Raw genomic sequence first — 27917 nt, forward strand, 5'->3', positions numbered from 1 at the left:
CCAAAAGATCTGGCCTTAGTGGAACTCAATAGCTGGTGGTAGCAGCTGGGCAAGGGAACATTGTGGGCCTCAAGAACCCTTGGAACATCAGATGCAAGATGCACAGGGCCACAGTACTGCTAGTAAGGTCCTGGGTACAGACTCAGTAAGGGGAGGTAGTTGACCAGAGTCTGCCATGTAGGGTCTGGGTACATGGAGAGCATAGGACATGAAAGGAACACACTCGTGCTGAAGAGCCTCGGAGTCACAAATAATCTTCCTGGCAGGGGCCGGCAGTGTGTGTGAGTTCACTGGTGGCACGTGGGGTCTCTTGTCTGACACATGAATGCCTGTGGCATCTCCAAATGCCAAGCAGGAGTGGGCTGTGCAGGTCCTCGGATGAGCGTCTCCTGTGATGGTCCTGACCCTGTGGGGCTTTGAGGCGTCATCCCGGTCCACACAGCTGTAGCAAGAGCCGTGTCTTTCACTGAGAACACAGTTGGAGGGTGCTCCTGTAGGGGTCACCGGAGTCATCCGCCTCACTTAGCTGACTGGGCAGGCTTGTGGAGTCAGTAACATGACAGTGCTGGTGTGGTTGTGTCTTGGGGTACACCCCCGGGAACCTTGAATGTTGGCCTGGTCTCGAGCACTGCCTCTCCCTCAGCCTTAGGAACTGCTTTATGAACTTCTCCGACCCCGATCTTCTAGCATTAGTGCCATTGGTGTGAGTCAGGTGACAGACGGGTTTTCATCTTGTTCCTAAGATTTCCTGACCAACGGGAACTATAGACTTGACCACACAGGTTCCATTTTTGAGATCTTATTGACAGGAACTAAAGGTGGCTGGCTCCTGAGGACATGGCTTAATTTCCAAAGCCCAGAACTGGAGTTGTATAGATGGCTGAGGAGGCCAAGCCCTCGCAGGGCCAACATGAGGTCTTGGTGACTGGATAACACACATGAAAGCCATCATGGTACGCAAAACAGTTCAGCCGTGAGCCGAGTTCTCAGTCTCAAAGCAAGTTTGGGGTCTCTCACAAGGCAGGTATGTCACCCACAGTCTGTAAGTTGTAGACTTCCAGGAACCAGAGAGAGAGAGAGAGGTAACTAATTTGTCAGGCTCCCTGAGGAGCCTATAGCCACATTTCTTAACAATACCTGCCTGCCCTGTGCACCATGGTATCTCCCAGCCTGTGGGTTTACCTGGGCCACAGGCAGCCCCAAAAGTTGCGGGAGGAAGCACTGGAGGGCATGTCTAGTGTCCTCAACTTGGGGAACCTGCTGCTTTTCATGTGACAGTTGACCAGATGTCATGACTCTGTGGAAAGAAGTCTTAACGTACTGGGGTGGGAAAACAACCCAAGGCCAAAGGCAAAGCAAGAGCTGGAAGCAGTATAGGCTGCAGCCCACTGCTACCTCCCAGGCACATCTGACTCCCAGGCAGCCAACAGAAGACCTGCTGAGGTCTTCTGTCCCTTGGCCACAAGTGAGGTGATGATGCAGTCAGAGCCCAGAAGTCAATCCCTGGTCAGGGCAGCGACCCAGTTGTCTCTCATGTACAACATAGGATCTTTGTGGAAGGCCAAGAGCAGGTGTTCCAAAAGCATCCATGAAGCCAGCAGTGAGATTCATGGGTACTCATAGCAGCTGAGATAACGGATTTGTCTGTTCCCAATCACCATGCTCTCTTTTTGGTGTCTCAGAGCCAGTGGCCTCTGCTTCCTCTGCAAGGGCAATGTCGCTGTACCCATTTCAGGGTGAGCTAGCACAGGGCAGGCTTCCTCAGCCGCACTGCTATCAGAAGAAAAACCAAAACATGACACCATCACCCGGGCCACCAGCGGGCTGCCTCCTGTCTGCTCTCCCAGGCAGTGAAGCGTGGGTATGCGGTTTGGGCCCCATGGACTTGTGGACTCCAAGTCTGGGAATGTCTGTGCGCTTACTCAGAGGTGACAAGCAAGGTTGGAGGTCATGGTCACACAACCTGTCCCACCACTCACTCTGCCCAGTCTCTACTCTCACCTCAGTTGCCCTAGGTTGTTGTGTCTGTGGTGGTTGGACACAGCGATTTTTCCCACCACAGGCTCTAAGGCAAAGGGCTCAGTGAAAACCCAGAGTCTCTAAGCTGATGTGGCCGGTTGGGTGGAGCCAGGGTTGAGGCTGCCTCACTCTATTTGAGAAAGGTCCCATGTAGCTAAGGCCGGCCTGGAACCTAAAATTTTTCTGCCTCTCAGGTCTTTAGTGCTGGGATTACAGGCATGCACTTCGAACTTTCAGCAACCTCCTGGGACCATAAACAACAGATGAAAAGGATGAAGGCTTGTCCTCTCCCTGTTCTGAGGCTGGACATCCATGGTTAGGGTTAGCAGGAGAGAAATCCTGCCTCTGGAGTTTCCAGTACTGCAACACTCGATAGCTGCCTTCTCTCTTCATAGGGCCACCAGTCAATGGTTACTCGATAGCACACCTAACCTGCTGTGACCTTGTCTTGGCTGCATCAGCAAGACCTCCTTTTTAAGTGTGGCCTCGTTTGTGGTCTTTGTGTGGACAAGGATTTGCAGGGACTGGAGCTACTCTTCAGCTCAGGGTAGCTGGGGAGGCCAGGTTCTTCTTTCAATCTATATAGCCTGCCTGGAGCATACTCTCATCCAGGTAAACAGGTCCTCCCAGACAGCCTGGACAGGCATCAAGAGCGACTGAGCCATTGCTGAGTACCCACCCCACTCAGGCATCATGGGCCCACGTGGCTCCAAGCTTTCATGGCAGGTTCTAGTCCACCAACCAAGTGGAAGCTGGCAGTGGCTGTGGGAGCTGGGTATCTTCTCCCTGGTCCCTTCTCCCTGGTTGGGCTGTGACCAGTGGTCCCTTTGGCATCTACCTGCCCCCTCCTGCTTCAACCTCAGCTCAGGTTGGGGCATTTCTTCTCAACTCTTCCTTCCTTCCTTCCTTCCTTCCTTCCTTCCTTCCTTCCTTCCTCTGCTTTTCACATGGAAGGCATGTGATCTATCTCTGAGTGAATTCACCTCATGCTGGCCAAAACCTCTGTCCCCAGCTGTTGCAGCACATCTGTGGGAGGTGCCCTTGGATGGGCTTGCTGGACTCTATTTCATCTTTTTGACAATGGGCTTTTCTTCACCAGCTCTGTTGGGGCACCCTGGGCCTTGGGATCCCACAGCGGCATGCGTCTTCTGACAGGCTAGAGCTGGGTCTGGCTTTTGATGGTGGCGGTGGTGCTCATATTATAATGTAACTATAGGACCCCTGAGAAGAAGGGCAGTCTTAGACTGGACATCAGCCACAGCCTTGACCCTAGAGACCCTGCTGGAGTGTCCCATGCTGCTTGATGTGGTGAAGGCATGGATTGCTGCAAGGATACCTGCTAACCAGAGTGGCTATGATGGCAGCTCCAGGGTGCCTGTCCTGCCCCGAGGCTGACTCTGCTGGATTTAGGCACTCCTGACCCCCGTTGTAAGCATCCAGGCTTCTAGACCCACACCAGGCCTCAGACTGAGTGCACCAACCATTAGGAACACCCGCAGCCTCATTAGGGACCTTCTTAGCCTTGTGGAATGATGTTTTACGTCTGTATTGTTGGGTCACAGGTCACACCTGGCTCAGTGTTGGGGAATCATGAGCAGTCAGGAGTATATACCTGTGATAGGGTGCTTCTGAGGGGGGCAGGGCTCTGATTTGTGTCATGCCTGTTCCCCACTCAGAAGAGCCTGGGAACAGGCAACTAGAAGGCCCGCACTGCTCCCTCCTTCCCCAGTGGAGGGGAGCTGAGTGTTGGCAGAGGAATGAAGCCTGGGTTCCCTCTTGCCTGCTCTCCTGGCTGCTTAGTACATGTGGGTATCTCTGACCAGCTCCACAGAAGAGGATTCACGGCCTCTGTGGCCAGGCTCCATCGAGGATCCTGGTCACTTCATCAGCATGTTGATGTGGACACAGATGGGGGGACTCACAAATAGGTCGAGGGATCACAGACAGAAGCCGAGCAGACCAGACAGACCAGAACAGCGTACACCCCAGGGAGGGGCCCTTGGGTATGACTCCCAAATAGGGAAGACGACACAGGGCTCACAGCACACTCTGGACTTCACAGGACTGTCACGAGGGGGTTTCTCTTCTACTGGGCAAGAGCATGGGGACAGAGACTTCCCTTACCCTTCTTCTTCCGGACTGAGGCTTGCAAACAGAAAGGGAAGCGCGTGAGCCACCCACGGTGGCAGCGCCCTCCCATAGTGGCCCATACCCGGGGTCTCACTTAGCTCAGTGATTATATGACACAGGTAGGGGCACTAGTGTAGAGACCACCAGGAGTGAGGGGCAGGAGTCAGAGTGACCCCACAACTTGTCCTTGGTTGCTCTTTATTCCTTTCCCTGACTGAATCTCCCTTGTGGTGGTGAAGGGGTTTTCTTTCTTTCTTTGCCCCCAGCAATCTCCCAGCACTCCACAGGTGGGACTGAGCTCCACGAGGTGGGACAGGAGGGCAGCTCTGCCTTTAAAAGGATAAGGAGGCCCTGGGAGCTGGAAACCCTGGGAGCTAGAGGAACATGGCAGCAGCCCCTTCTGTAGAGTAGGCTGGCCTTGGCCCATTGTAAGCGGGACAGACATTCGGTCATGGGGACACAATTTGAATGCTCCCAGTGGGATGTCTGAAGGCAAATGATACCAGGGGCATGGCTGGAAGTGGGGGCACTCCAGCTTCCGGGTGGAGAAGCATCTCTGTGTCAGGGTACCCTCTTCTAGAAGACTGTCAATTGGAGGTGAGCGTCAGATTTGAGTCCCAGAAAGGACAGTGTTGAGCATGAGCAAGGGGATGGGGACTGCTCCGTGCTGCTGGGGACCTGTTGTCGGCTGTTAGTGACATCCTGGCAAGACGCCTCTGGGAGCTACTAGCTTTGAACCTGAGTGGTGGCTTCTGTGCTGAGGACCGCCCTCACCGGCACTACCCCTGCTCTTCAAGGGACTGGTGCTTCCCTCACTGTGGCTCTGAGCCACCTCTCTGCAGAGTCCCCTGGGTGACACATAGAATGTGGTCCTTAGCTGCACTGGTGTCATCCCTTTTCTTAATGGCTGATGGCCCCCTGCCCTATCTGCTTCCAAGGGGACAAATGGCCAAGTCTGTTAAATGAGGACCTTTTAGAGTTCTGGGTACGCTGAGACTCTCTGAGGAGTCCCTGAGGGCAGGCCTTCCGTGGCAGGAGCAAGCTGGAGGTCAGGCTGAGGTGGGGTCAGCGAGGGTGCCCAAAGCAGCAGGGATGCTGCTGCAGGGCCAGCGAGGCTGCTTACCTTTGTCCACTAGTGAGAGGCCCAAAAAGTCAAAACAAAACAATGTTAGATAAGCAGAGAGTGTATCAGGCCCACCCCTTTCGAGCCCACCGGAGCCCCCCACTAGAGACGCCAAGCCAAAGGTGAAGCTGTAGGGCATGCAGGGGAAGGGGCAGGGACAAGCAAGCCAGCGGGAGGCCGTGCATGAACTGTGTGTCTCTGAGGGCATCAGGGTGAGGTAGCCTTACCGAGTTCCTCCAGCTCTGCCGTCATGGACTTGGAACGCAGTGTAAGGGCCGTAGTTGGAGCCCGCTTTGGAGGTGGGGGAGCTTGATGGGTAGGCAAAGGGAGAGCAGGTGTGAGAACCACCACAAGGCTCCACCCCATCCTACACCACACCCCATCCTATACCCCACCCCATCTATACCCCACCCCATCCTATACCCCACCCCATCTATACCCTACCCCATCCTATACCCCACCCCATCCTATACTCTAAACCATCTATACCCCACCCCATCCTATACCCCACCCCATCCTATACCACACCCCATCCTATACCACACCCCATCCTATACTCTAAACCATCTATACCCCACCCCATCCTATACCCCACCCCATCCTATACCACACCCCATCCTATACTCTAAACCATCTATACCCCATCCCATCCTATACCCCACCCCATCCTATACCCCACCCCATCCTATACCCTAACCCATCTATACCCCACCCTATCCTATACCCCACCCCATCTTATACCCTAACCCATCCTATACCACACCTCATCCTATACCCCACCCCATCCTATACCCTACCCTATCCTATATCTCACCCCATCTTATATCTCACCCCATCTTATATCCTACCCCATCCTATACCCCATCGCATCCTATACCACACCCCATCCTATACTCCACCCCATCCTATACTCCACCCCATCCTATACCCCACCCCATTCCCATACCCTACCCAGTGCCCCTTACTTTTGGACACATAAAGAATCTGGCAGGCAGTGGCCCTCGAATCTGTATTGCGGGGGTAGACTGACAGGTGGTTGTGGGGGAATGTCATGGTTGGGCTGCCGAGATTAGTAGCAGCCCTGGGTGCTCAGGATGGAGTAGGGTAGATACTCTGAGATAGGGAGGGGACTCAGGCTCTGTTCTGTCTGTATGGATCTGACTGACAGGGCACAGGCAGCAGGGTATATGTGGCATAGCCACTACCTGCCAGGCTGTTACGGCAGGGACACAGGCCTCACTGGAGCTGGGGAAAGAGCCTATTGGTGTCCAGGAAATGTCATTCCCTAACTGCCACTACGGTCTCAGCTGTTTCAAGTCCTCTCTTTCTCTCTCTCTCTCTCTCTCTCTCTCTCTCTCTCTCTTTTTTAAATTTTCGAGACAGGGTTTCTCCGTAGCTTTTGGTTCCTGTCCTGGAACTAGCTCTTGTAGACCAGGTTGGCCTCGAACTCACAGAGATCCACCTGCCTCTGCCTCCCGAGTGCTGGGATTAAAGGCGTGCGCCACCACAGCCCGGCTTTTAAGTCCTCTCTTGCTAGTTAGTGTACCCTGGCGTAACCACCTCTACATCCTCTCCTGGCTGTCCCTGGTACCTCTACATAGCTGCTTTTGGAACAGCTGGCTAGAAAGATTCCCTTATTCCCCATTTTTTGCTCTTCCAATGGGGCAGGGACATCTGTCCTGTACTCGGTCCCCCTTGCTGGCCCAGCTATGGTCACCCTCAGCAGAGGCTCAATGTCATGGCCTTGGTCACAAAATTAAGCGATATGCCATTGCCTTGACACTCAGCTGAAAAGAGACCCGCTCTCTCCCCTCCCCACTGCAGGGCACCTTGACAGACACACACCTTTCTTTCTGGCAGTATCATCAGGGTCTAGATTCCTGGTCACCGTGACGACCTTAAGGACGAGGTGATTTCCTCCCTGGCGGATCATGTTCACCACCTGCCGGTGGCCCACCTTGACGACATTTTCATTGTTAACCTGCAGGAAGAGAGGCATGGCAGGTCAGCAACATGTAAGAGCAGGCAGGGGTGGAGAGACATGGGCTGCCAGCACCCTGCAGGAGACTGGAGGGTGGGGTCTTTGGTCTTTGTGGATGAAAATTTGCTTTGGGGAGGTCAGTATGTGTGCTGCTGTGGCTGCAGAGCGCACCACATCGTGAGGGGTGGGAAGCCTCATCTAGCGTCCTCTCCCAGGCCTGGTGGATCCTGCTTAACAGAATTCCCAGGAGCTGTCCAGATCTCCAGGGCTGGGTGCAGCAGCCACTCTAACCCTTTTACAGCAAAGCAGAAACCTGGTTCCTCTAATTTCTTCTCCTGTGTTTTGGGCCATTGTCTCTGGGCATTATTCCATGCCCAACCCCACCCCACACACTGAGGTGGAAAAAATTGGCTTTACAAAGTATTAAAAGAGTTGACGATTCTGCTCCGGCATTGCAGGGAAGAGGGAATACTGCCCCATTGCTTCTGGGAGAAGGTGTGCACTTGGACCCCAAGGCTGCTTCTATAAGCATAACTCTGAGGCTCAGAAACTCTGGGTTTTCAGAACCAGGCCCTCTCCTCCCATCCCCAGAGAAGAAGCAGACACAGATTCAAGCAGAGGTAGGGCTTGGCATCAGCCCCTTTGCCAAGCTAAGTCCCACAGCAGACCCCCAGGCCTTGTCCCCAGAAGGAAGTCAGAGCTATATGGATGGGCAGGTTGGAAGCTGAGCACTGTTAACATGCCTGTCCCAGCACCGGGCCTTCTCATCATGATCACCAGAGGTCAAATCTTGCCCAAGTGTTGGGCATCATCTTACCTACGGAAATGTAAGAACACAGGCACTTTTACCCAAATCCCCAAACCTCCACTCTTCCATAGTGACACAGGTGGGAATGCAGCCCCAGGCAGCCCCTCAGCTCTGCTCAGGAGCCATCCAGCCTCCCTGACCTTCTCATCCGCATGGTCTTGGTTCTGTTTGCTTTTGGAGTTCTAGAAGGGGACAGAACGGACCCTGCATATTTCTGCTATCAGGGTGTCCATGGTAAATCTATGCACTCAATTCTGAATCTAGCCCTGGGCTGGGCTCTTGGGGTTCAGCTTTCTGATCATAGCTAGGATTGATACCAAGCATTGACCTGTGGCCACATTCTGTAATGGGAGTAAGTTATGAATGGGACCTGCTGCCAGCCCTCCTGAGCTGGAGGAGACACACTGAGCTGGCACAGCTCAGAGGCAGGCAGCTGTCCTGTTGACCATCTTCCCACAGTCTATTGAGCACAGGTGTGTGCCTATCAGACAGACATGGATGTGAGGGCTGAGCTGGGTAGCTGGGAGCCCTTCACTGCCTTGGACCCAACTTGGGAAAAGTCACTAGAAAGTGTCCTAAGAACCACAAAGCTGCTGGAGCCTGAAGCAAGCAGTCCTGGTGACACACACTTGTCATTAGACAAATTAGGTAAAGGTGCAGAAACTAAATCCCAACCCTCCCAAAGTAGCTGCGCTAGACTGAGGTTACAGGAGTGGAGCTTATGGCTTCACTGGGTGTTCAGGGGTTCCTATGGCTTCACTGGGCATCCAGGGTTTCCTTATGGCTTCTCTGGGTGTTCAGGGGTTCCTTATGGCTTCAGGGGCTCAGTAAACTTGCCAGGCCCAGTAGGAACAACTGTCAGAGCACAGAACAAATCCCTCTAACCATGTGCATGGATCTCACCTCAGAGGTGACTGGAGCCTTTGTGACTTCTAATTAGGGGCTTGTCTCATTACTGTGACAAAACACCTGACCCAGGCAACTTAATGAAGAGAGAGGAAGAGTTTCTTTGGCTCGCAGTTAGTGAGGGCACAGTCCATCACGGTGAGAGAGTCACAGCGGCAGGTGCATGAGGCCCACTGCATTTAGTCAGGGAGTGGAGAGATGAACGGTGGTGTTCAGCTTTCTTTCAGCCCAGCCCATGGGATGGTGCCGCCCACGTTCAGGGAGGCTCATCCCTCCTCAGCTGCCCTTATCTAGAAACTCCCTTGGATGTGCCCAGAGGTGTGTGTCCTCTGTGAATCTATATCCTTCAGGCTGAGAGTGCTACCCTCAGAAGTGTTCAGGTCACAAGGGTGACTTATGAATTGATTGATACTTTCTAAAAAGGGCACTGGGAGCTCTCTGGCCTGTCCCCCTATGAGGGACCATCGAGGGCACAGCAGCCTGCAAGCCAGGATTCCCAATGCCTTCCTCTCAGTCTTCCAGTCTCCAGAGTAGGGAGAAGACACCCTCCAACTGTGCATGTTATTACAGAATAGCAGCTGAACAGCCTTGGACACACCCAGTAACCAGCTGCACTGTGCCACTGAGGCTGGAGCTGGCTACCACCCTTCACTCAAGGCCCTTAGGAATCAGTGCCCTTCCTGCCATCCCTCAGTTACAGGGCTCCGGGCCTGAGGTGGGAAAAGCAGCATCCCTGTCAGCAGCTTTTCTGGGAGTGACCAGTGATGGCTGAAGGGAAGGTGAAAGCCAGGGAAGAAGCTAGTCCCCAAGTCCTGCAGAGGTGACAGAGCAGCGCTGGAACACACTCACAAGGGCCACTACTGCTATGGAGAGAATGCAGAGAGGAGGGGACAGTGGACAATGCCATCCAGGGAAGGGGAAGGCCTTGCAGGCAAGTCCTGTAGCTCCACCTCCTCCACTTTGTGAGGGTGTTATGGGAGCTTGGGCAACGACGGGCAGCTATATCGCTAAAAAACTTCTTCTCCTGGCACTGGTTCTCCTGACTAGATACCTTGGCAACCATTAACTGTCGGTAAATATCCAGGAAGGGGCGTGGCCCTGTGAGCCCCTCCCTCTAGTGATCCTTAACAGTCTATACATTCTTGATAGGCAGGGAGTCATGAGCCCCTCTCCTCTTCCATGATGGAAAGCAAACGGACCCAGCCTTGGGTAGCCCTTGGAAGGCGCTGCCAGGTCCAGAGGGCAAGGACACGTCATGCGCAGAGGACAGTAGGACTCGATAGTGGGGTTTTGCAGGGACGCATGGATGTGGGTCCTTGAGGAGACACTTCCCTAGGAGCTGTCTTTCCAGGCTCCTTCCTTGTCTGCATTGATGCACTGGTGTCCATTCTCCCCGGGGCTTCAGAGAACTGTGTTTCCTTCCTTTCCCACACTGGGGATGAGAGAGCCTATCTGCAGGAAAAGGACAGGAGTGTCCACGCCACTGTCACCTCCACACTGGGGAGTACTGCTGGGTATGTCACTACACAGAACCCCGCCCCAGGCTGGGCTTCAGAGTCACAGAAAGACTGGCTGCTCCAGGTGCAGAGGCACCTGACACGGAGCTCTGGGCTCCGGTGTTTGTCCTGCTGGGTTTCCATCTTGCTTTGGCATGGATTTCCCCACTACACTCCATTTCTCCCCTTTGAAATGGTAATATATATTCTTTATATTACAAATTACATGCTTCCAGCATGTAATTTGCTTTTTGATTTTACAGGGGTTACAGTTAAGAGATTTGCCTTGAGTCTCAGAAGAGGTTTTAGACTTTAAACAGTGAACAGACCACAGGGACTTTTTAAAGTTGGGTTAAATAAATGCATCTTGTATTATGGTATGGCCATGAGCCTGTATGGGGGCCAGGGAGGGGGATGTGGTGGTCTGAGTGAGAAACATCTTTCAGAGATTTGGGCATTTGAATGCTTGGTTCCTAGCTGGTGTCACTACTTGAGGAGGTTTAGATGGCGCGGCCTGGCTAGAGGAAGTATGTCACTGGGGTGAGCTTTGAGACTATACAGCCTCACCCCACTTCCACTTTGCTTTGTGCTTGCTGTTGAAGATGTCAGCTCTTAGCACCCCATGCTGTCATGCCAGCTGCTGGCTGCCATGTTTCCTGCCATGATGGACTCCTAACTCTCTGACACAGTTAGCCGACGTAAACTCTTCCACGAGTTGCTTTTGGTTATGCACTTGGCCATGAAAAGTAACTAATACTGACAAGGCCGTGCCCAAAATGGAGGAACGCTGACCTTGTGCCCCCCTCACTGTGTTCTTCATCCTTCCTCCTCTCTCTCCCTGCAGACACGAGGGACTGAAATGCTCTCCCTGACTGGCAAAAACAAAAATTAAAGCAAAAATTCAAAACAAACAAACAAACAAACAAACAAACTTTGCATGGATTCTGCCCCAACCTTCACATATTACACAACCCAAATGTCATGGTGCTTAGGGAAGGGCTGGGCAAAGACATATGCACCATTCAATACAGGGACTCCTCACCAAGACCAGCTTCCAAAGACAACAGTCAGAAAAACTCAGGTGTCTCCTGACTGTTGCAGGAGCTCCTTCTGCTCCTTCAGCCAATAGCCGCTGAGATACCAGCCCATTGGGGTGTGGTCTCTCTCCCTTTAAAAAGGCGGCCACTTCCCTCTCCTTTCTCTCTTACTTTCTGCTCAGCTCCCGGTGACTAGACTCCCTTCCTGATTGCGCAGAGGGCTGTTGTCTGGGATGGTGATCTGTAAGTTTTTTCCCCTTTAAATAAATAACCATTTTATTAATCATAATTCCAAACTGGTGTGGGATTGTTTGTGACTTACGCCTTCGCCTTCACCTGACTACAGCAGGGACAGAGGAGTCAAAAGTCTTTGCTGCCTCCCAGGCTACAAACAGGCCTAAAACAGTTTAGCCTGCAATGGGGCTTGCTCCTCCCTGATCTACTCACATTGCCACCCGGAACTTTCATGGGGTTTTAAGGTCTGAACCTGCAATTCTGGTCTGTTACCACTAGGGGTAGATGTACATGGGCGTGCTACATGTCACACCAGCAAGAAGGCTCCCACAAGCCTTCAGGAAGCCCCTTGGAGTTACCAATTTAGAGTAAAATAAGCTGTTCTGAGCTGCAGATCTAGTTACCCCCAGGGAAGCAAATATATCCTTGCACACAGTCACGGGCCCAATGAGGGCGAATAAACCAAGCTCCATGGCATTCTGTTGTTTGGTGACTGTCCTTCACAATGAATTCTGTCTCCCATCTGAACGCTCCTTAGAGGGTAGAGTTATGTGTGTGAGCGGTGGACAGACACAGTTTGAGGAGGCTTCCCACTCAGTGCCCACTTCTTACCCGAGGCCTTTCACAAATTCTGCCCATATTGTTGATGCTATTGACCATCTATTGTGAACTGACATCTCAGGTCTCATCTGCCAAAGGCCACTATGGAAACAATGTGTCTAAGGAATCTTGGCAGTGGGTATCTCTTTTCCTTCATGCTTTCCCTCTGTGCTTCTATTTCTGACTAGATATATTCACATCAGCTTTTTAACAAGACCAGCATGCACTCTTCCTCTCGACTGTGCGATAATCCACCCATACTTAAACCATATTCTCTGATTTGATTACTTTGTCATTTCCTGTAAGTTTTCCCCACCCTGGAGCAAAATAATTTTGTTTTTTTTTATTGGTTTAATTTTCTATGTACTTAACAGCAATTCAAATCCAAACAGTTCTCTAATTTGGTGAATCCCTTTTCACGATTTACAGAACCACAGGGTTTTAAATTGGTCATGAAGAACTGTCTTCTGGGGTCTTCCTGTGGGTCTGTTTTTGACACCAGGTCTCACAATGTAGCTCTGGCTGGCCTGGAACTCACTATACAGCTTGGGCTGAGCTTGAACTTGGGTGATCCTCCTGTTCCCGCTTCTTGAGTGCTAGAGTTCCAAGTACATGCTACTATTCCTGACCTCTCTTGAGGATTTCTGATTGATATTACATAGTCAAGGCTCAGTGTTCTCCAGGCCAGCCCGAGGCCGCCATCCCACCATCCCTGGACGTCCTCTGACATTCATGTTAAAGGCCTTGAACCTCAGACTCTGGGTGTGTGAGCAGCTTAGTTGGTTAAAAACCCTTCCCTTTTTTGAGTGATGTTTCCTAATACAGCAATTTGGAGATGATTTTTGACATACTGACCTTTGACCCTCAAACTTAATCAATAGCTTAGCTGGATATAAAACTTGAAGATGGAGGGTAAGGTAAAGTAAGCCCCTAATTCTGATTCTTCTTCAAGGGACAGCTGTGAGGCCTGGCCAACACAACCCCCACCCAGAACCAGGCTGGAAGAGAAGGCAGTGCTGGAGTGTGAGCAAGGCAGGTTCAGGGTGGGAGCTGGGAGCAGTGGGGTATGGGTCACTGCAGCTCTGCTGGGGAACTGCAACCGCCCCAGGTTGGAAAACCAGAGGGCAGAGTTCAGGGTGGCCACGGGTGCCAAAATAAGGCAGAGGCCCGGCAAGGAGGGGTCAACTTTCCCCAGCTCTCAGGCTGACTGTGTGAACTGTGTATCGAAGACTCAGAGCCACCGGCTGGAAAGGCTGGAAGAACCCAGACTTAACTGTGAGCTGTGGCCACTACAAGCCACACAGAATTGGACATCAAATTTAATCAAGCTGGCACTGAAAATGCGAATGTTCACCCAGGAACGGTAAGAGGGTCCAGAGTCGCCACATCAACTGTCCAACAGTCAGGGCACAATTCAAACCTGCTCAAGGAACACAGATGACCCAGCATTGGCACTGTCACACTGGGTGTTAGCATACTTAGTACAATGTTTCACTGGGTGGGCTTGACAGCAAGCTAGAAATGAGTCAAAAGATTACAGATTTTAAAATGAACTCAAGGATGCTCAGGGCATCAGCCAATGGCTTAACACAAAGGTAATGCAGGGTTCTGATACAGGAAATGAGAATCATAGAAGAGTTAGAATATGCACGCACACATGTGCGCGTGCGCATGCACAAACACACACACACACACACAAACACACACGGCTAAAAATGTTTAGTGAAGGATGTAAACCCACAGATTTAAGAAATGCTGTGAGCAGAGCTGGGCGGTGGTGGCGCACACCTTTGATCCCAGCACTTGAGAGGCAGAGGCAGGTGCATCTCTGTGAGTTCGAGGCCAGCCTGGTCTACAGAGTAAGTTCCAGGGCAGCCAGGGCTACACAGAGAAACCCTGTCTCTAAGAAGTAAAAGGGAAAAGAAATGCTGTTGAGTCTCAAATTCTAAAGCGAGTCCAGGCTCATTACAGCTAGCCCACTGGACACGGAAGGCAATGTGGACACACCAAACCAGAGAAGAGGATGCTTCAAATGACTTCATGCCAGAAACCCTACAGGCCAGAAGTCAGGGCCAATGTCTCCAACACCCAAAGGACCGATTCTGTTGAAGGCATCAGCAGAGAATGAAGACTGACTGAGGAACAGAATCAGCTGCTGTCCACAGAGCTGTGTCCCTTGAGGTGAAACCAATAGCGGCGGGGGCTACAACTGTACAGCTTTAGACACAGGGCAATCAGCAAAAAGGAAGGCAGCTGTGCCCACGCAGAACCAGAACACAAAATATAGAAGTTTGATGTCACCTGTGTACTACCGACTCCAAGTAGACCCTGAGCACTGAGGAGTGCCTGCCACTTGAGAGCCACCACTGCCAGAATATAGAGAGGGACAGCTGAAGCCCATGGGCAAACCAAAACAGGGCTCCAAGAACAGGTAAGTCAAAATATGGCAGAAAGGGGAGGCAAGATGAAAGAGCAGAGAAACAGAAAGCAAATCCACAGGTCCAGAAGAAATGCCAGTAATGACATTAAATGTTAGTGGTATAAAACTTCAATTAACAAGCAGACCTAGCCAGGCATGGTGGCATATACCTTTAATACCAGCACCCAGGAAGCAGAGATAGGCAGATCTTTAGGAGCTCCAGGCCAGTCACAAAAAACACAGATATAAAATGGGTTAAAAAAATAAAAAGACAGATCTAAAATGCTATTCATAGGCTTTCTTTTAAAAAGGACGTATTTTTTTAAAGATTCATTTATTATGTATGAGAGTTATACCTGCATGTATGCCTGAAGGCCAGAAGAGGGCACTGGATCTCATTGTAGATGGTTGTAAGCCACCAAGTGGTTGCTGGGAGTTGAACTCAGGACCTCTGGAAGAGCAGCCTTATTCTCTGAGCCAACCCCAAGGATGTACTTTTAAGTCTGTATGTGGGGAGGCCATATACATGCATTGACTATAGATTCCAGGAGAGGGTGCTGCAATCTCTGGAGCAGGACAGAATTGCCTAACATGGGAACCAGAAATCCATCTTAGATCGTCTGGAAGAGCAGCAAGTGCTTTTAAATACTGAGCCCTATCTCCAGCCAGTTCATGTTCTTTCAATACAAAGACACCAAGGAGTCAAAGGAAGTGAGAAACACAGAGCAAGGGTGGAGGCTGCGTAAGTATCCACAAAACAGCCCCACCAAGCAGAAACGCCATGTGCAGCTGTTCTGAACATGTCAAATACGATGTTACAATGTGACCCAGAAACTCTACAACAAGAATTATTAAAAGTAGCTGTAAACACAAGAAGCCCGTGTATAGCAGTTCCTGGGGGGCAGGAGGATCAGAGATGGGAGATTGCTTCTTGGGGCAACATCTTGTTTTACAATCTTATTGTGCTAATGGTTGCACAACTGAAAATTAAAATTCATTGGGTTGTTACACTTTAAAGTGTCAAGGTTTATGTTGCATGAATTCTACCTCAAAGTTTTGTCAGTGGGGCAGGAGAGATGGCTCAAGGTTAAAAGCACTGCCTGCTCTGGCAGAGGACCTGGGTTTGGTTCCAGCATCCACCTGGTAACTCACAATCTCCTAAAACTTCAGTTCGGGGGATCCAATGCCCTCTTCTGGCCTCCCTGGCACTGCCTGCATGTGGTACACAGATACACATGCGGACAAAACACCCACACAAGCAAAAGAAAACATATTATAAAACAAAAGGAAGCATTACGGGAAGTAAAGATGGAAGGTGTCAAGACAGTGATGAACATGTGTCTACTAACAAAGCCTCCACACGCGTGAACTCTCGCACACATACAGAGCTCAGCAACCCACAGCTTTAGGAATGCCAACACCCTGAACACCAGTCATCTCCCAAAGCCGAAACCAAAAACCAGTGTAAGAGAGGAAGGGTTCATCTCAGCTGTGGTTCAGGGGTGCAGTCGCCATGGCAGGGAAGGCGTGCCTGCAGGGGCGTGAGGCAGCTGGTCACATCACAGCCACAGTCAGGAAACACAGAGAGACGAACACTGGCACTCAGCTCTCTCCTTTTTATTCAGCCTGGGACCCCAGTCCGTGGGATGGTGCCCCCCAACTCAGACCGGACTGCCTGCTCCAGTTAACTCAGACTAGTTAATCCCTTGAAGATGTGCCACAGGCTTGTCTCCTGCCCCTACGTAAAAACTGACAAGACAATACGAGTCAATTAAGATGACAAGGGATCTTCAGAATTCGGAAGGCTGGCTTCCATTTAGTTCAGATGTGAGGCCTGCTCTGGGGGGACTGAAGGATCTGACTCTCTCTCTCTCTCTCTCTCTCTCTCTCTCTCTCTCTCTCTCTCTGTGTGTGTGTGTGTGTGTGTGTGTGTGTGCATGTGTATGCAGAGGCCAGAGGCCAATCCCTGGTGTCACGCCTTAGGAGTGACCGCGACCATCTATTTTTTGAGATGGGGTCTTTCATTGACTTGGAACTCACCAAGCAGGTTGGACTGGCTGGTCAGCCAACCCCAGGAACCTGCCCAGCCCCATCTCCCCAGATGGGGTTATAATCATTCATCACCTCATTCAGCATGTCCCCCTCCCCCATGGGCTCATGTTGTAGCCTTAGCGGGTCTCGAACTCACAGAGATCGGTCTGCCTCTGCCTGGGGAGTTCTGGGATTAAAGGTGTGCTCCACCACACCCAGCAGCCATTCAGTGTTTTCTGATGTGGGTTCTGAGGACCAGACTCAGCTTCCTGTGCTAGCCAAGCAAGCACGTCTCTGGTTGAGCCATTTCCCGTGACCTCCTCTTGAGCTCCTGTCTTCCGCCCCGAGCTTCCCGGGTGTGTCTGGTGTGTCTAGTGTGACTGCTTTCTCCCCTTGTTTGTCAGAGCACTCCAGCTGTTCCGACTTCGTCTTCCTGTGCTTTGGAAATTATCCCCTTCCTGCTTTTTTGCACAGGGTAGGCCTGGGTGCCTTCTTCCTTTCCCCTCCATCTCCCCTCATTTCCTCTGTTCTCAGAAGTTCTCTCCAATGTCATCTTTCAGTCCATCTTTCAAAACACATCTGCTATCGTATTTTGTAAAAATTTCTAGAACTCTTATTTTGTTCTCTGAATGTTCCCTTTCAGAAGGGCGTTTTGTTCTTACTTCAAGGAGGCGGCATCGTCTTTGATCTCACTGAGCACACGAATCATAGATTTGTTTAATAGCCTTCTCCCTGCACGGCATCCCCTCCCATCTTTTCCATGGCATGTTTTTAATTCTTTCTTAACCTTATTTATTTCGTGAGTGTCTATGTGAGTGGGTGTGCCACAATGCACCTCGTGGAGAGGTCAGAGGGCAACTTGTAGGAGTTGGTTCTCTCCTTCCACACTGTGGATCGCAGGGATGGAACTCGAGTCGTCAGGTTTGGCAGCAAGCATCTTTACCCACGGAGCTACCTCACAGCCCCTCCCTTTTGGGGTATGTTTGTTTGGGGCTCTGTCTTTGATATTAATTTTTTTTTTCACCAAATGCTTGGGGCCCTTGGCAGGCATCTCATATTTAGGAGGGACTTTTTAACAGGGTCACTTGTAGCCTGCCCCACTGTTGATGAATACCGTGAAACTGATTCAAAATTTACATGGAAATGCTAAAGATCAAATTAGCGAACGTGACACATGAGCAGGACAGAGCCAGGAGCTGAGGTGTCTGGCTTTTGAGATGTGCTATCCAGCAGCTGGACTCAGGACAGCAAGGTAGCAGTGGGAGAACCCATAGCAGGTCAGCGGAGCATAACAGAGCCCAGAATAGATCCCGCAGCTGGCCGACTGGTCTTTTGATAAAGGATCTCAGGCAATGCCATGGGGGAAGGACAGGCTTTTCCACAAAGCCGACCGAACAATTGGACACCCACGTGCAGAAAGTGAACATCGACACAGACCTTAAACCTTTAGAAATTAACCCAAAATGGATCACACTTCTAAATATAACACTCCAGGCTATAAAACTCCCGGAAGGTAATGCTAGGGAAAATCTAGGTGACCTAGAGTCTCTAAATGCAACATCCAAATCAGGATCTAGGTAGACATGGTGGGTTATATCAAGCAGAAGGTTTGCACCAAGAGAGACCCACTGTTAAGGATAAAAATGCCTATCGACTGGGGGAGGAAAATGTGTGCAAAATATACATCAGAATGTTGGTGCTTAAAACACCAAAGAACCCTTTGACAGTAAGGAAGCAGACAAGTGGATTGCAAATGAGCAAGTGGTCTTACCAGGTAACCATCAGTAAAGACTGACATGGGACGGCAAAGACAGGATCCGCGCACGTACAGCCAAACACCCAACAAGAAGTGTGTCAAGGGAGCAAGGGTCATTTGGCTCCTGAGTGGAGGGGATGCAGTCCAACATGTGGAGAAGGAAAGACGGCAGGAGGGGCTAGGCATACTTGTAGGACTGTAACATTGTTGGTTTACATTTCTGCAGACCAGGAAGCAGAGCAGGAAGCTGGACAGGAAGCAGGACAGGGAACTGGACAGGAAGCAGACCAGGAAGCAGAGCAGGAAGCTGGACAGGAAGCAGAGCAGGAAGCTGGGCAGGAAGCAGGACAGGAAACTGGACAGGAAGCAGAGCAGGACGGTTGTACTCAAGGCCCACCAACCAGCCATCTTCTGCTTAGCCTCACGACCCCAAAACGTCCACACTGTTCTAGTTTCCTTTCTGTTCCTGTGATGAAACACTGACCAAAAGCAACCTGAAGAGGAAAGGGTTTATTTGGCTTATACCTCCAGGTTCAGCATTTGTCAGAAGCCAGGGAAGGAAACTGGAGGCAGGAACCATGGAGGATGCTGCTTGCTAGCTTGCTTACTCACAGGTCTAAGTTCAGCTGATTTTCTTATAGAGCCTGGGACCATAAGTCTAGGGAATGGTATCGCCCACAACAGTGAAGGCCCTTCTATATCAATTAATAATTGAGATGAAACCTTACAGACACGCCCACAGATCAATCCAATCCAGGCGATCCCTCAATTGATTTTAGGCTGTGCCAAGCTGACAAAGGTAACCAGGACTCACGTTCTCCAAACAGCACCATCAGCCAGGAGCCAAATGTATATGGGGTCATTTCTCATCTGGACCTTGACAATGTATTCTTGGGAAGTTGCAGACTCACAAGATGAGGGGCTCTCACGTACCCATGAGGACAATCCCATGCAAACGCTGCACCCTGAGGGTGCAGCCCCCATTTCTGTGCTCAGTCCAGGCCCTCTGGGGATATCATAGCCATTTCTTTTTCTAACACGCAGTAGCCTTATTACTTCTTTAAGAATTTTATCCAATGCATTTTGATTGCGCATACCTCCACTCTTCTCATAAGGTCCCCAGATTCAGCCCTCACCGCCTCCCACCTCCTCCCAACTTCATGTCCTCTTTTTAAAAAATCTAAAATTTGTTATTTATAACCCACCGAGTCCAACCTGTGCTGTCTATACACATCTATGTGTGACACTATCCACTGGTGTGTGACCACCTAACAGAGTAATGCTCTTAAAGAAAACCGATTCTCTCTCTCTCCAGAAGCCATTGACTGTCCATAACTCTTCAGCTGGGGGTGGGGGCTTGCAGCCCCCCAATCTGGCAATTTCTTATATAACTGAACATATTCTTGTTGCATAACCCAGCCATCCAGTTTCTTGGTATTTACCCAAAGAAGCTGAAAACTCAGGTCCACACAAACATGTGCCTATGGATATTTCTAGAAATGCTAGCTTTAATTGCTAAGACTCAGAGCAATTATGATGCTCTTTGGTAGACCAGTGGATGAACAAATTCTTGGTGGTATTGCTACAGAAACATTATTGAGCAAAAAAGAAAAAAATGAATGTGTTATTAAGCCACACAAATGGGGGAATCTTAATTGTACATCACTTAGTGAAAAGGGCGCACATTGAGTCCAAGTTCAATACACTAGGAAAGCTACAGGGACAGCATTGACCATTAGTGGTTCTAGGATGTGGGACAGCAGATGGAGCCCAGTGGACTTTCTGTGCAGCGAAACCAACTGTGTGGTACTAATGGCCGACAACTGACTTCACACACATCTCAGAACCCACAGGATGGACAACACAGAGAGGGTGTTCGGTCACCGACGGGCACATTATAGCCACCACAGAGAAAGACGAAGGGGGTAGCTGTCACATAACAAACAGGTCACAAGGGGGGGGGGATTTGCACATTACACTCAGTTTTTTAAACCTTATATTTTAAGATTATGTGTGTGAAGGTCGGAGGACAGCCCACAGCTGTGCTCCTACTGTGAGGGACGGGACTCTGGTCAGTCTTGGCAGCAAGCATCTTTGCCCATGGAGACATCTCTCTGGCCCTCACTTTTCTACTTATGAATTAAAACTAATTACAAAATAAAGTATCTGTAGAGGTATGTGCGTGGAAGTACAGCCATCCATGAGGGCCAGAATACCTGGGCAGATACCCGGGAGCTGGAGCTAGGGGCAGCTGGGAGCCACCTGATGTGGGTGCTGGGAACTGAACCGTGCAGCCATCTCTCCAGTCCCATTTGGGAGAGAAACTTCCTGGGAAGGCAAGATGGCTCAGTGGATAAAGGTGCTTGCCTGCCAAGCATGATGACCTGAGTTCAGATCCCAGGACTCACATGGTCTAAGGAGAGAACTAACTTCTGCAAGTTGTCCTCCAATCCCTACAAGAATCTCACACACACACACACACACACACACACACGGTGATATGTGTTTGTTCTGTAACAAATGAAGCTTGCCTGAAGATCAGAGTGCAGAGTTAAGCCACTATGTAGCCATAGAGGCCAGGCAGTAGTGGCACACAACTTTAATCCCAACGCTCGTGAGACATAAGCAGATGATCTCTGTGAGTTCAGGGCCAGCCTGGGTTACACAAGATTGATTCAGTCGAAAAGAGAAACAGAGCTCACACAAAGGTGATCCCAGGACTTGGGATCCCACGCCTTTAATCCCAGCACTAGGGAGGTGGAGACAGGAGTGATATGGCTGGGCAGAGAGAGGAATATAAGGCGATAGGAGACAGGAGCTCAGTGCAGTCTGAGGATTCCTAGGGACAGGATCGCCCCTTTGGTCTGAGCATTGGTAGAGGTAAAACTCTAGTGGCCACTCTGCTTCTCTGACCCTTCAGCTTTCACCCTGATAGCTGACTCTGAGTTTTTATTATCAATACCAATTAGAATTTGTGCTACACACACACACACACACACACACGCACGCACGCACGCACATACACATGCACATAGTGCATGCATATATTCACATGCACACAGAATGAGGAGGACCAGGGTTTGACTCCCAGCACCTATGTAATTGGCTCACCACATGTAACTCTAATTCCATAGGATCAGATACCTTCTTCTGGCCCCAAAGGCATCCAGACACGTGCACATATACTGAGAGACAAACACACAGACACATAAATGAAAACTAAGTGGGGGCCGGGGATCGTGAGGAGCATGAAGAGGGTGTGTGAGGAGCGTGAGGAGCGTGAGGAGCACTCCTTAACTCTAATCCATTTGTGGCCCTTGCAAAGAGAAGCCCAGGGTGATGCGGTATTCCTTCTCTTCATTTCTCATTTCAGGTTCAGGGTCTAGCTCCTCCCAGAGATTGTCTCTTTAGAAGTTGGTTGTTTATCAGCACCTGGTGAGTTTGCATCCACTGTTCTTAAACAAGCCTGCTTCATACTAGCCTTAGGCTGCTAGCAACACAGCGGAGACAGCCGAGGGCGTTTCCACGTGCTCCCACCTCCTCCCTGTTCTGAGTCTTGCAGGAGCGTGGTGTTTTGTTGCAATTCATGAGCTAGCGTGCACACAAGCTTACTCACCAAGGCCACGGAGCACTCAGCTTTAATTTCTACCCAGTGTCTGTCTACCAGGACCCTCCTGTTCAGAACAGGGGAACAAACCATAAAGGCTGGGGTGGGTTCTCTCTCTATATATATACAAGTCTCATGTAGCTCAGGCTGCCCTCAAACTTTCTAAATATCCAAGGATGTATTTGAACGTCTGATGCTCTTGCCTTGCTCCAATCCCACCCCAGGGAATGTTAGAATAAAACACCTTCTGAGGATTCTTTTTATTAAAAGGAGAAAGAAGATGTAAGGCTATAACTTATAGTGAATTTGCCTAGCATGCATGGTGCCCTAAGTTCAATCCCCAGTACTTCATAAACCAGACATGGTGATACACGCCAGTCATTTCAACACTTGTGGAGGCAGGAGGATTAGGAGTTCAATGTCAACAATACAAAACAACAACAGACGAGAGAAAGAAGCAAGTGTTTGTGCAGAAGCAGGGGTGCATTCCCTCCCCACCTGGGAGAGGGCAACAGGCCAGCCACCCTTTCTTGCCTTGCGTTTCCCACGTCACAGTATGGCCTGGAGTCAGGAGCACAGCCTGCACAGACATGGCCTCTGCCGACTGCAGCCACATTCAAGTCCCCCGCCCACCAGTAGATCTGGTGGTGATTTCAGTTCTCTGCTGTCATAAACAGCTAAAGAGAACAGCTACGTGCGTGTCCAGTTTCCCCATCCTCTTGTTGCCTCCCTGAGAGGCATTGAATTGGAGAGTGGATGAAGGCCTGAGTGGATGAATGTGTATTGTTGACATGGGCATGGCTATATCAAGGACCCCAGAGCCTCAGAACCACTGGAATGGCAAAGCCTTCCCCAGATCAGGCTCCGGGAATTGGCAAAGCCCTCCTCTGGTTTGTGCACAGATGCTGATAGTGTATGCAAACCCCAGCAACACAGCTTATTCCTCCTACCTGAGCCTGCCCCTACAGCGATCTCTCACCAAAACCAGCTGACCCTCCTTCTGTGCTGCACAGAATAAACATGCAGGGTTTCTGGGTTTCACAGCAGGTGCCTTCCATCAGAGCAGGCACAGCCCACAGTATCCCAACTTTTTCTACATGTATATCTATTGTTTCTTCAGCGTCTGCCATTTCTTCATTCCTGAATTCCAGGACCAAACCATGCAAGATGAGGCACAGTAGCCTACAGGGGGCACGCTAGTGCTACCGCTCCTAGAACCGGCCAGTCCTCAGGTTCTAGGCAGCAGGCTATCTCCTCCCAATGTCTGGAACCTAGTCCTGCCTAGCTGACCTTCTGCCCACCTGGTAGTCCTTTCTCCACCTGCTCCTAGGAAGTGGCCCAGCATCTGGTTTCCTGGGATTGTTTAGTCCATTCGCCATGTGACTTCCAGAGTGCAGGCCATCTGATTTTGCATCCCAGGCCTCCTTAAAGATGGCTCCCTGCTGCATGAATGGATTCCATTAGACAGGTCTGGATGCATGGCTTTAAGTTGTCAGCTCTTAGCATATTTCTCAATGACGCCCCGCCCCCAACTCATTTATTTTAGGAAAGATGCAGAGAGGACAGAATTCCAAAGGTACAGGAAGGCACTAACTGGGTAATGTCCTGGAGAGTGATGACCCAGGGGTCTCTGCCCTCTCCAGCCACTGTGGAGTTTTAAGATCAGTTTAAAACACTCAGCAGTTCCCCTTCTGATTTACTGAAACCTAATCTCATTCCCTCTATTGATCTGAAATTTCCCTGAGAACCTCCATGTAACATTTCAAATCCCACGAAGGTCTCCACAGTCCTCCATGGTAAATGCTCAGGCTGCTCTCCCGGTCACAGCCCTTAGCCCTGCCCAGCATCAGGATGGCTGGGTATAGGTTGCTCAGAAACATTCTCTAAAAGCTGTCCCCTGCTAGGCCTGCCATCCGCCCATCATCCCCCAGCCATTGTGGAAAGCACAAAGAATGTAGGACACCCCTCCCCCCACTCCACCAGCATGGGGGTGGGGCAGGCTCAGGAGTTTCTACCAGAGAGCCAGGAATCCCTTAACAGCTGTTTCCTTGAGTCTAAAATACCCCCAGAACAGCAATTCCTCTCTTAGCAACCACTGTTGCCCCTAGAGATGTGTTGCTGGGGGCTGTGGCCATCCATCTCACCCAATACCTCCCTCCGGTACCCCTGTAAGTGGCTTTTCCCACATGCTGCCAGACTGCCTTGTTGAACTTGAGCTGCCTTCGTCCCTGGTTGCTATTGCTGCCACCATTATCATCATCATCATCATTTTATTATTGTTGTAGTACTGCGGATGGAACCCAGGGCCCTGCACCCACTAGGCAAGAGCTGTACCACTGAGCTACACCTTGTCCTCCTTTTCACTTTTTATTTTGAGATAAGGTCTCACTAAGTTACCTTGGTTCTCCTTGACCTCACTCTAGAGTCCAGGTCAGCCTTGAACTTGCAATCCTCTTGCCTAACTCTCTTGGGTAGCTGGTATGACAGGCCTGCCTGAATCGCCAGGTCTGGCTCATCCTCCCACTGGTCGCACTCTCCCATTTGCTAAGGCCTTTGCATATTCTCTAACAATGGCTGAGCCGCCTAGCTGGGGATGAACTGTGTGTGGATCAGGACCCTGACAGGTCTTCCCTTCCCTCTAGGTAAAGATCTGGTATCTCAGCTCAAAGCAGTGGAAGCATGTCTAACAAGGATGATTGTGCACAGTCAGGATGACGTCACTCTACAGCATCCTTCATTGGCCAAAGCTGAGCCCTTCCCATCATCCCCACTCAGCAAGGCCACTGAGTGCTGGAATCGAGGCCCCAGGCACAGCTGGACAGGTGGCACATCTCTATGGGAACCTGACCAGCCCTTCAACATAGAGGCAGCATGAGATGAAGACCTACAGTGGGCCGTCCACAGCAGCCTGCTCAGCTGTCTCCAGAATCAGGTCACATCTGCTGCTGTGCATTTATAGCCCTCGGTGGGTGGGGGGTGGTGTCCCCTGATTAGTCTCACTGGACAAGACCTCACACTGGTCCACCACATGGATGACATTATTATGGCTAGTGATTTCATGGGACTGTGTCATTAGTCCCCACAGCTACCCTAGTGATGGGGTAGCAGTTATTCCCATTCGGCAAACAAGGGGTTGAAGGTAGCACAGAAGCCGTGGGCTATTCTTCTGCCTGGAGAGCGGGGCAGAGGAAGTCCTACAGCCAGGGGCACGTGTAAGGACAGACACAGATGTATCACGAAGAACCAGGGGAGCTGTTACCGCCACTCCCCATTTACCTGCCCAGTTTAGAGGATGCTAAGGACTTCAGGGAGGGGCGAGGATAATTCTAAATTCACAGTAGCAGCAGCCCTGCCCCTGATGAGGTGTGTTTACTAGAGAATGTGGCCACAGCCCTCACAGCTGGGGTGCAGCTGTGACCTTGCACTTTGTAAGGAGCAAGCAGCTGGCTCCCACCTGAAGGCTGGTGGCCTGCCAGATGTTCCTAGAGTCACACTGTGTCTGCCATAGTGCCTTCGCAGCCCTTGGATAGGTCTGGTCTGTTCTGCGGCACATACCATGTCATGGTCAGCTGCGGTGTTATCTTGTAAACAGCCAATAGCAAGTACTCCCATGGCTTTTTACATTTTATGTGAACCAAAGACTGGGGGGTAAAAACTACTCAGCTGTTGGGCCAGCACGTGAGAGGCCCTCACTTCCATCCCCCATACCACACAAAGAAACACCTAAGGGTCAGGAAACGTCTTGGAAGAGGGTGCAGAAAGATTGTAGGGGTGGGAGGAGGACCAGGATGCCCGCTGTTAGACAGTGTCTTCTAGGTAGAAAGAGAATGCCACAACCATGAAATCTCGACCATGTGGATGCCTAAACAAGGTCTGCATAACAACAACCCCAGTTGACACACTAGCTGCACAGGGAATCCACAGGGCCTTATCCCTAGACAAAGAGCCATAGCAAGGAAAAATTAGCTATATGTAGGCATGAACTCCCAATAGGTCATCCAATCCCAAATGGTCAGCCCTACACACACGTATACATGAGCAACACTAAAATGGGTCCAATAGGAGGGGTTTTGTGTGTAAAACAATAGAGATTGTAGAAGAGGTCATGAAAGGGAGTGGGGGACATGAGAAGTTGGAGGGGGAGTGGGAGGGGTGGAAATGAGGTAAACACAGTCAGTACTCAGATATGAAAGTCTCAAAAAATTAAAGAATAAAAAAAGAACTTCATAGAACCTGTCAGATCCACAAATGTCTAGGTTTTCCTTCGCAAGGAAGACGATACATTTCTGTCTCTGCCATGATCTCACACACACATACATGTTCCTGTATTTACAGACCTGTCTAGAATGTGGAAGTCATGCAGGCCACACTGGAACATGACAGAATGGTTTGTTCTCATTGTCACCTGACTGGATTTGGAAACACTAGGGAGACACGCCTCTGAGCATGTCCAGGGGCCCTTTCCAGAGTTGACTGAGGAGGGACGACTCACCCTGAGTGTGGGCTGAAACATCCCACGAGCTGGGATCTTTTTCTTTTTTTAAAGATTTATTTTATTTTTATTTTATACATGTGAGTGTTTTGCCTGCATGTATGTGCCACATGCCTTCTTCCAGAACCTTCTGTCCCTCTGGGTGGATCTACTTTTTGACTGAGGACCAAGTTCACAGGTTCCGGATCTGGGGCTGGGCACAGCTTGCTTCACTTGGTCACTTACTCTATGCTGCTGAGCTGGAACCCTCGCGGTCTGCGGCAGTCAGGGTCTGTCTTCCCACTTTGACAACTCCCTAACCCTAACCTTAACCCTGAGGTTGGCCAGGGAAGCGGGTGTGCCATCACGCACCCAGACTGTGACCCTGGGCTGAGTGCCCCACTCGAGAATACTGGTGTGGGGCTCTGAGCAGTTTCTTCTGTCATGGTCCTCCTCCCTCTGACTCATCTGGCCAGAAGGGCAAAGAAACCTTTCCAGATTTTTTACCATCTGTGAGAACCCAGGGTTTGCCAAATGCAAATTTATCTGGTAACAGGTGCTTTCAGAAGCACGTCAGACTCACAAGGCACAGCTCCCATCAAGTGTGAGCTGAATGGGCTTCCAGTTGTTGCCAGGTAGGGCCAGCCTGTATGGCCGCGATGGTTGTTCACTGTAAAAGAGTGTGCACTGTGTGTGTGTGAATCTAGCCTGTTCCTGGCTCTGCATGCTGTGCCCAGCTGCTAGCATGCTTGCACAGAGGGGTGACTTTTCATACTTGCACAGAGATTTCAGATCATTTGGGGCAGGAAGATCTACTCAAAGTCTGGGTGGCACCTTCTGGTGTCAGCCCAGATAAAAGGACATGGGAGAAGGGAAGTTTGCTTTTCCATGTTTGCCCTCACTCTCACTGACAAGCTCACCTAGCCTGCAGGGGCAGCATTCCTTCGCTGATATTAGAACCTCCTCCTGGATTCTAACAGCCTGGAGGGCAGAGGCTCTTTAGACCAACCGTGAGATTCCCAGGCATTATTAGACCTCTTGGACGATAGCCTGTGAGCCAGCCTAATAAATCTCCTACACATATGCACACACACATATGCACATACACGCACCATCCTTTTGGTTCAGCTCCTTTAGGCCCTGGCTAAGACACACATTCACATCTGAAATAAGTGGGACTCAGCCCAGCAACTGCCCCACAGTCTGGGCTCTCATTCCAACCAGGCAGCCTTCCTACAGGTACCACTGGGACCTGGAGACCACAGGGAGGTCACAGGTTGGCGACTCTGTTCTGGTATT

The 27917-nt window shown here is 50.6% G+C and overlaps 1 protein-coding gene across 9 annotated transcripts in view; it reads right to left on the reverse strand.

Annotated features, from left to right (window-relative positions):
• Shank2 (SH3 and multiple ankyrin repeat domains 2) overlaps positions 1-27917 on the reverse strand; it is a 456357-nt gene that overhangs the window by 23138 nt on the left and 405302 nt on the right. For 4 of the 9 annotated variants that reach the window (XM_041666922.1, XM_041666928.1, XM_041666925.1 and 1 more), the window contains exons 18-21: positions 7118-7253; positions 5500-5580; positions 5273-5293; positions 4144-4164 (exon numbers count right to left, since the gene is read on the reverse strand). In XM_041666922.1, the coding sequence (XP_041522856.1) occupies positions 4144-4164; positions 5273-5293; positions 5500-5580; positions 7118-7253 (259 nt within the window). The remainder of the gene's footprint in view (positions 1-4143; positions 4165-5272; positions 5294-5499; positions 5581-7117; positions 7254-27917) is intronic. The other 5 variants (XM_041666923.1, XM_041666929.1, XM_041666926.1 and 2 more) reach the window with 4 other exon arrangements.

This window comes from Microtus oregoni, unplaced genomic scaffold (assembly GCF_018167655.1).
Source record: "Microtus oregoni isolate MIOR12 unplaced genomic scaffold, Mior012 000016F_ref0000370, whole genome shotgun sequence".
Lineage (NCBI taxonomy): Eukaryota > Metazoa > Chordata > Mammalia > Rodentia > Cricetidae > Microtus > Microtus oregoni.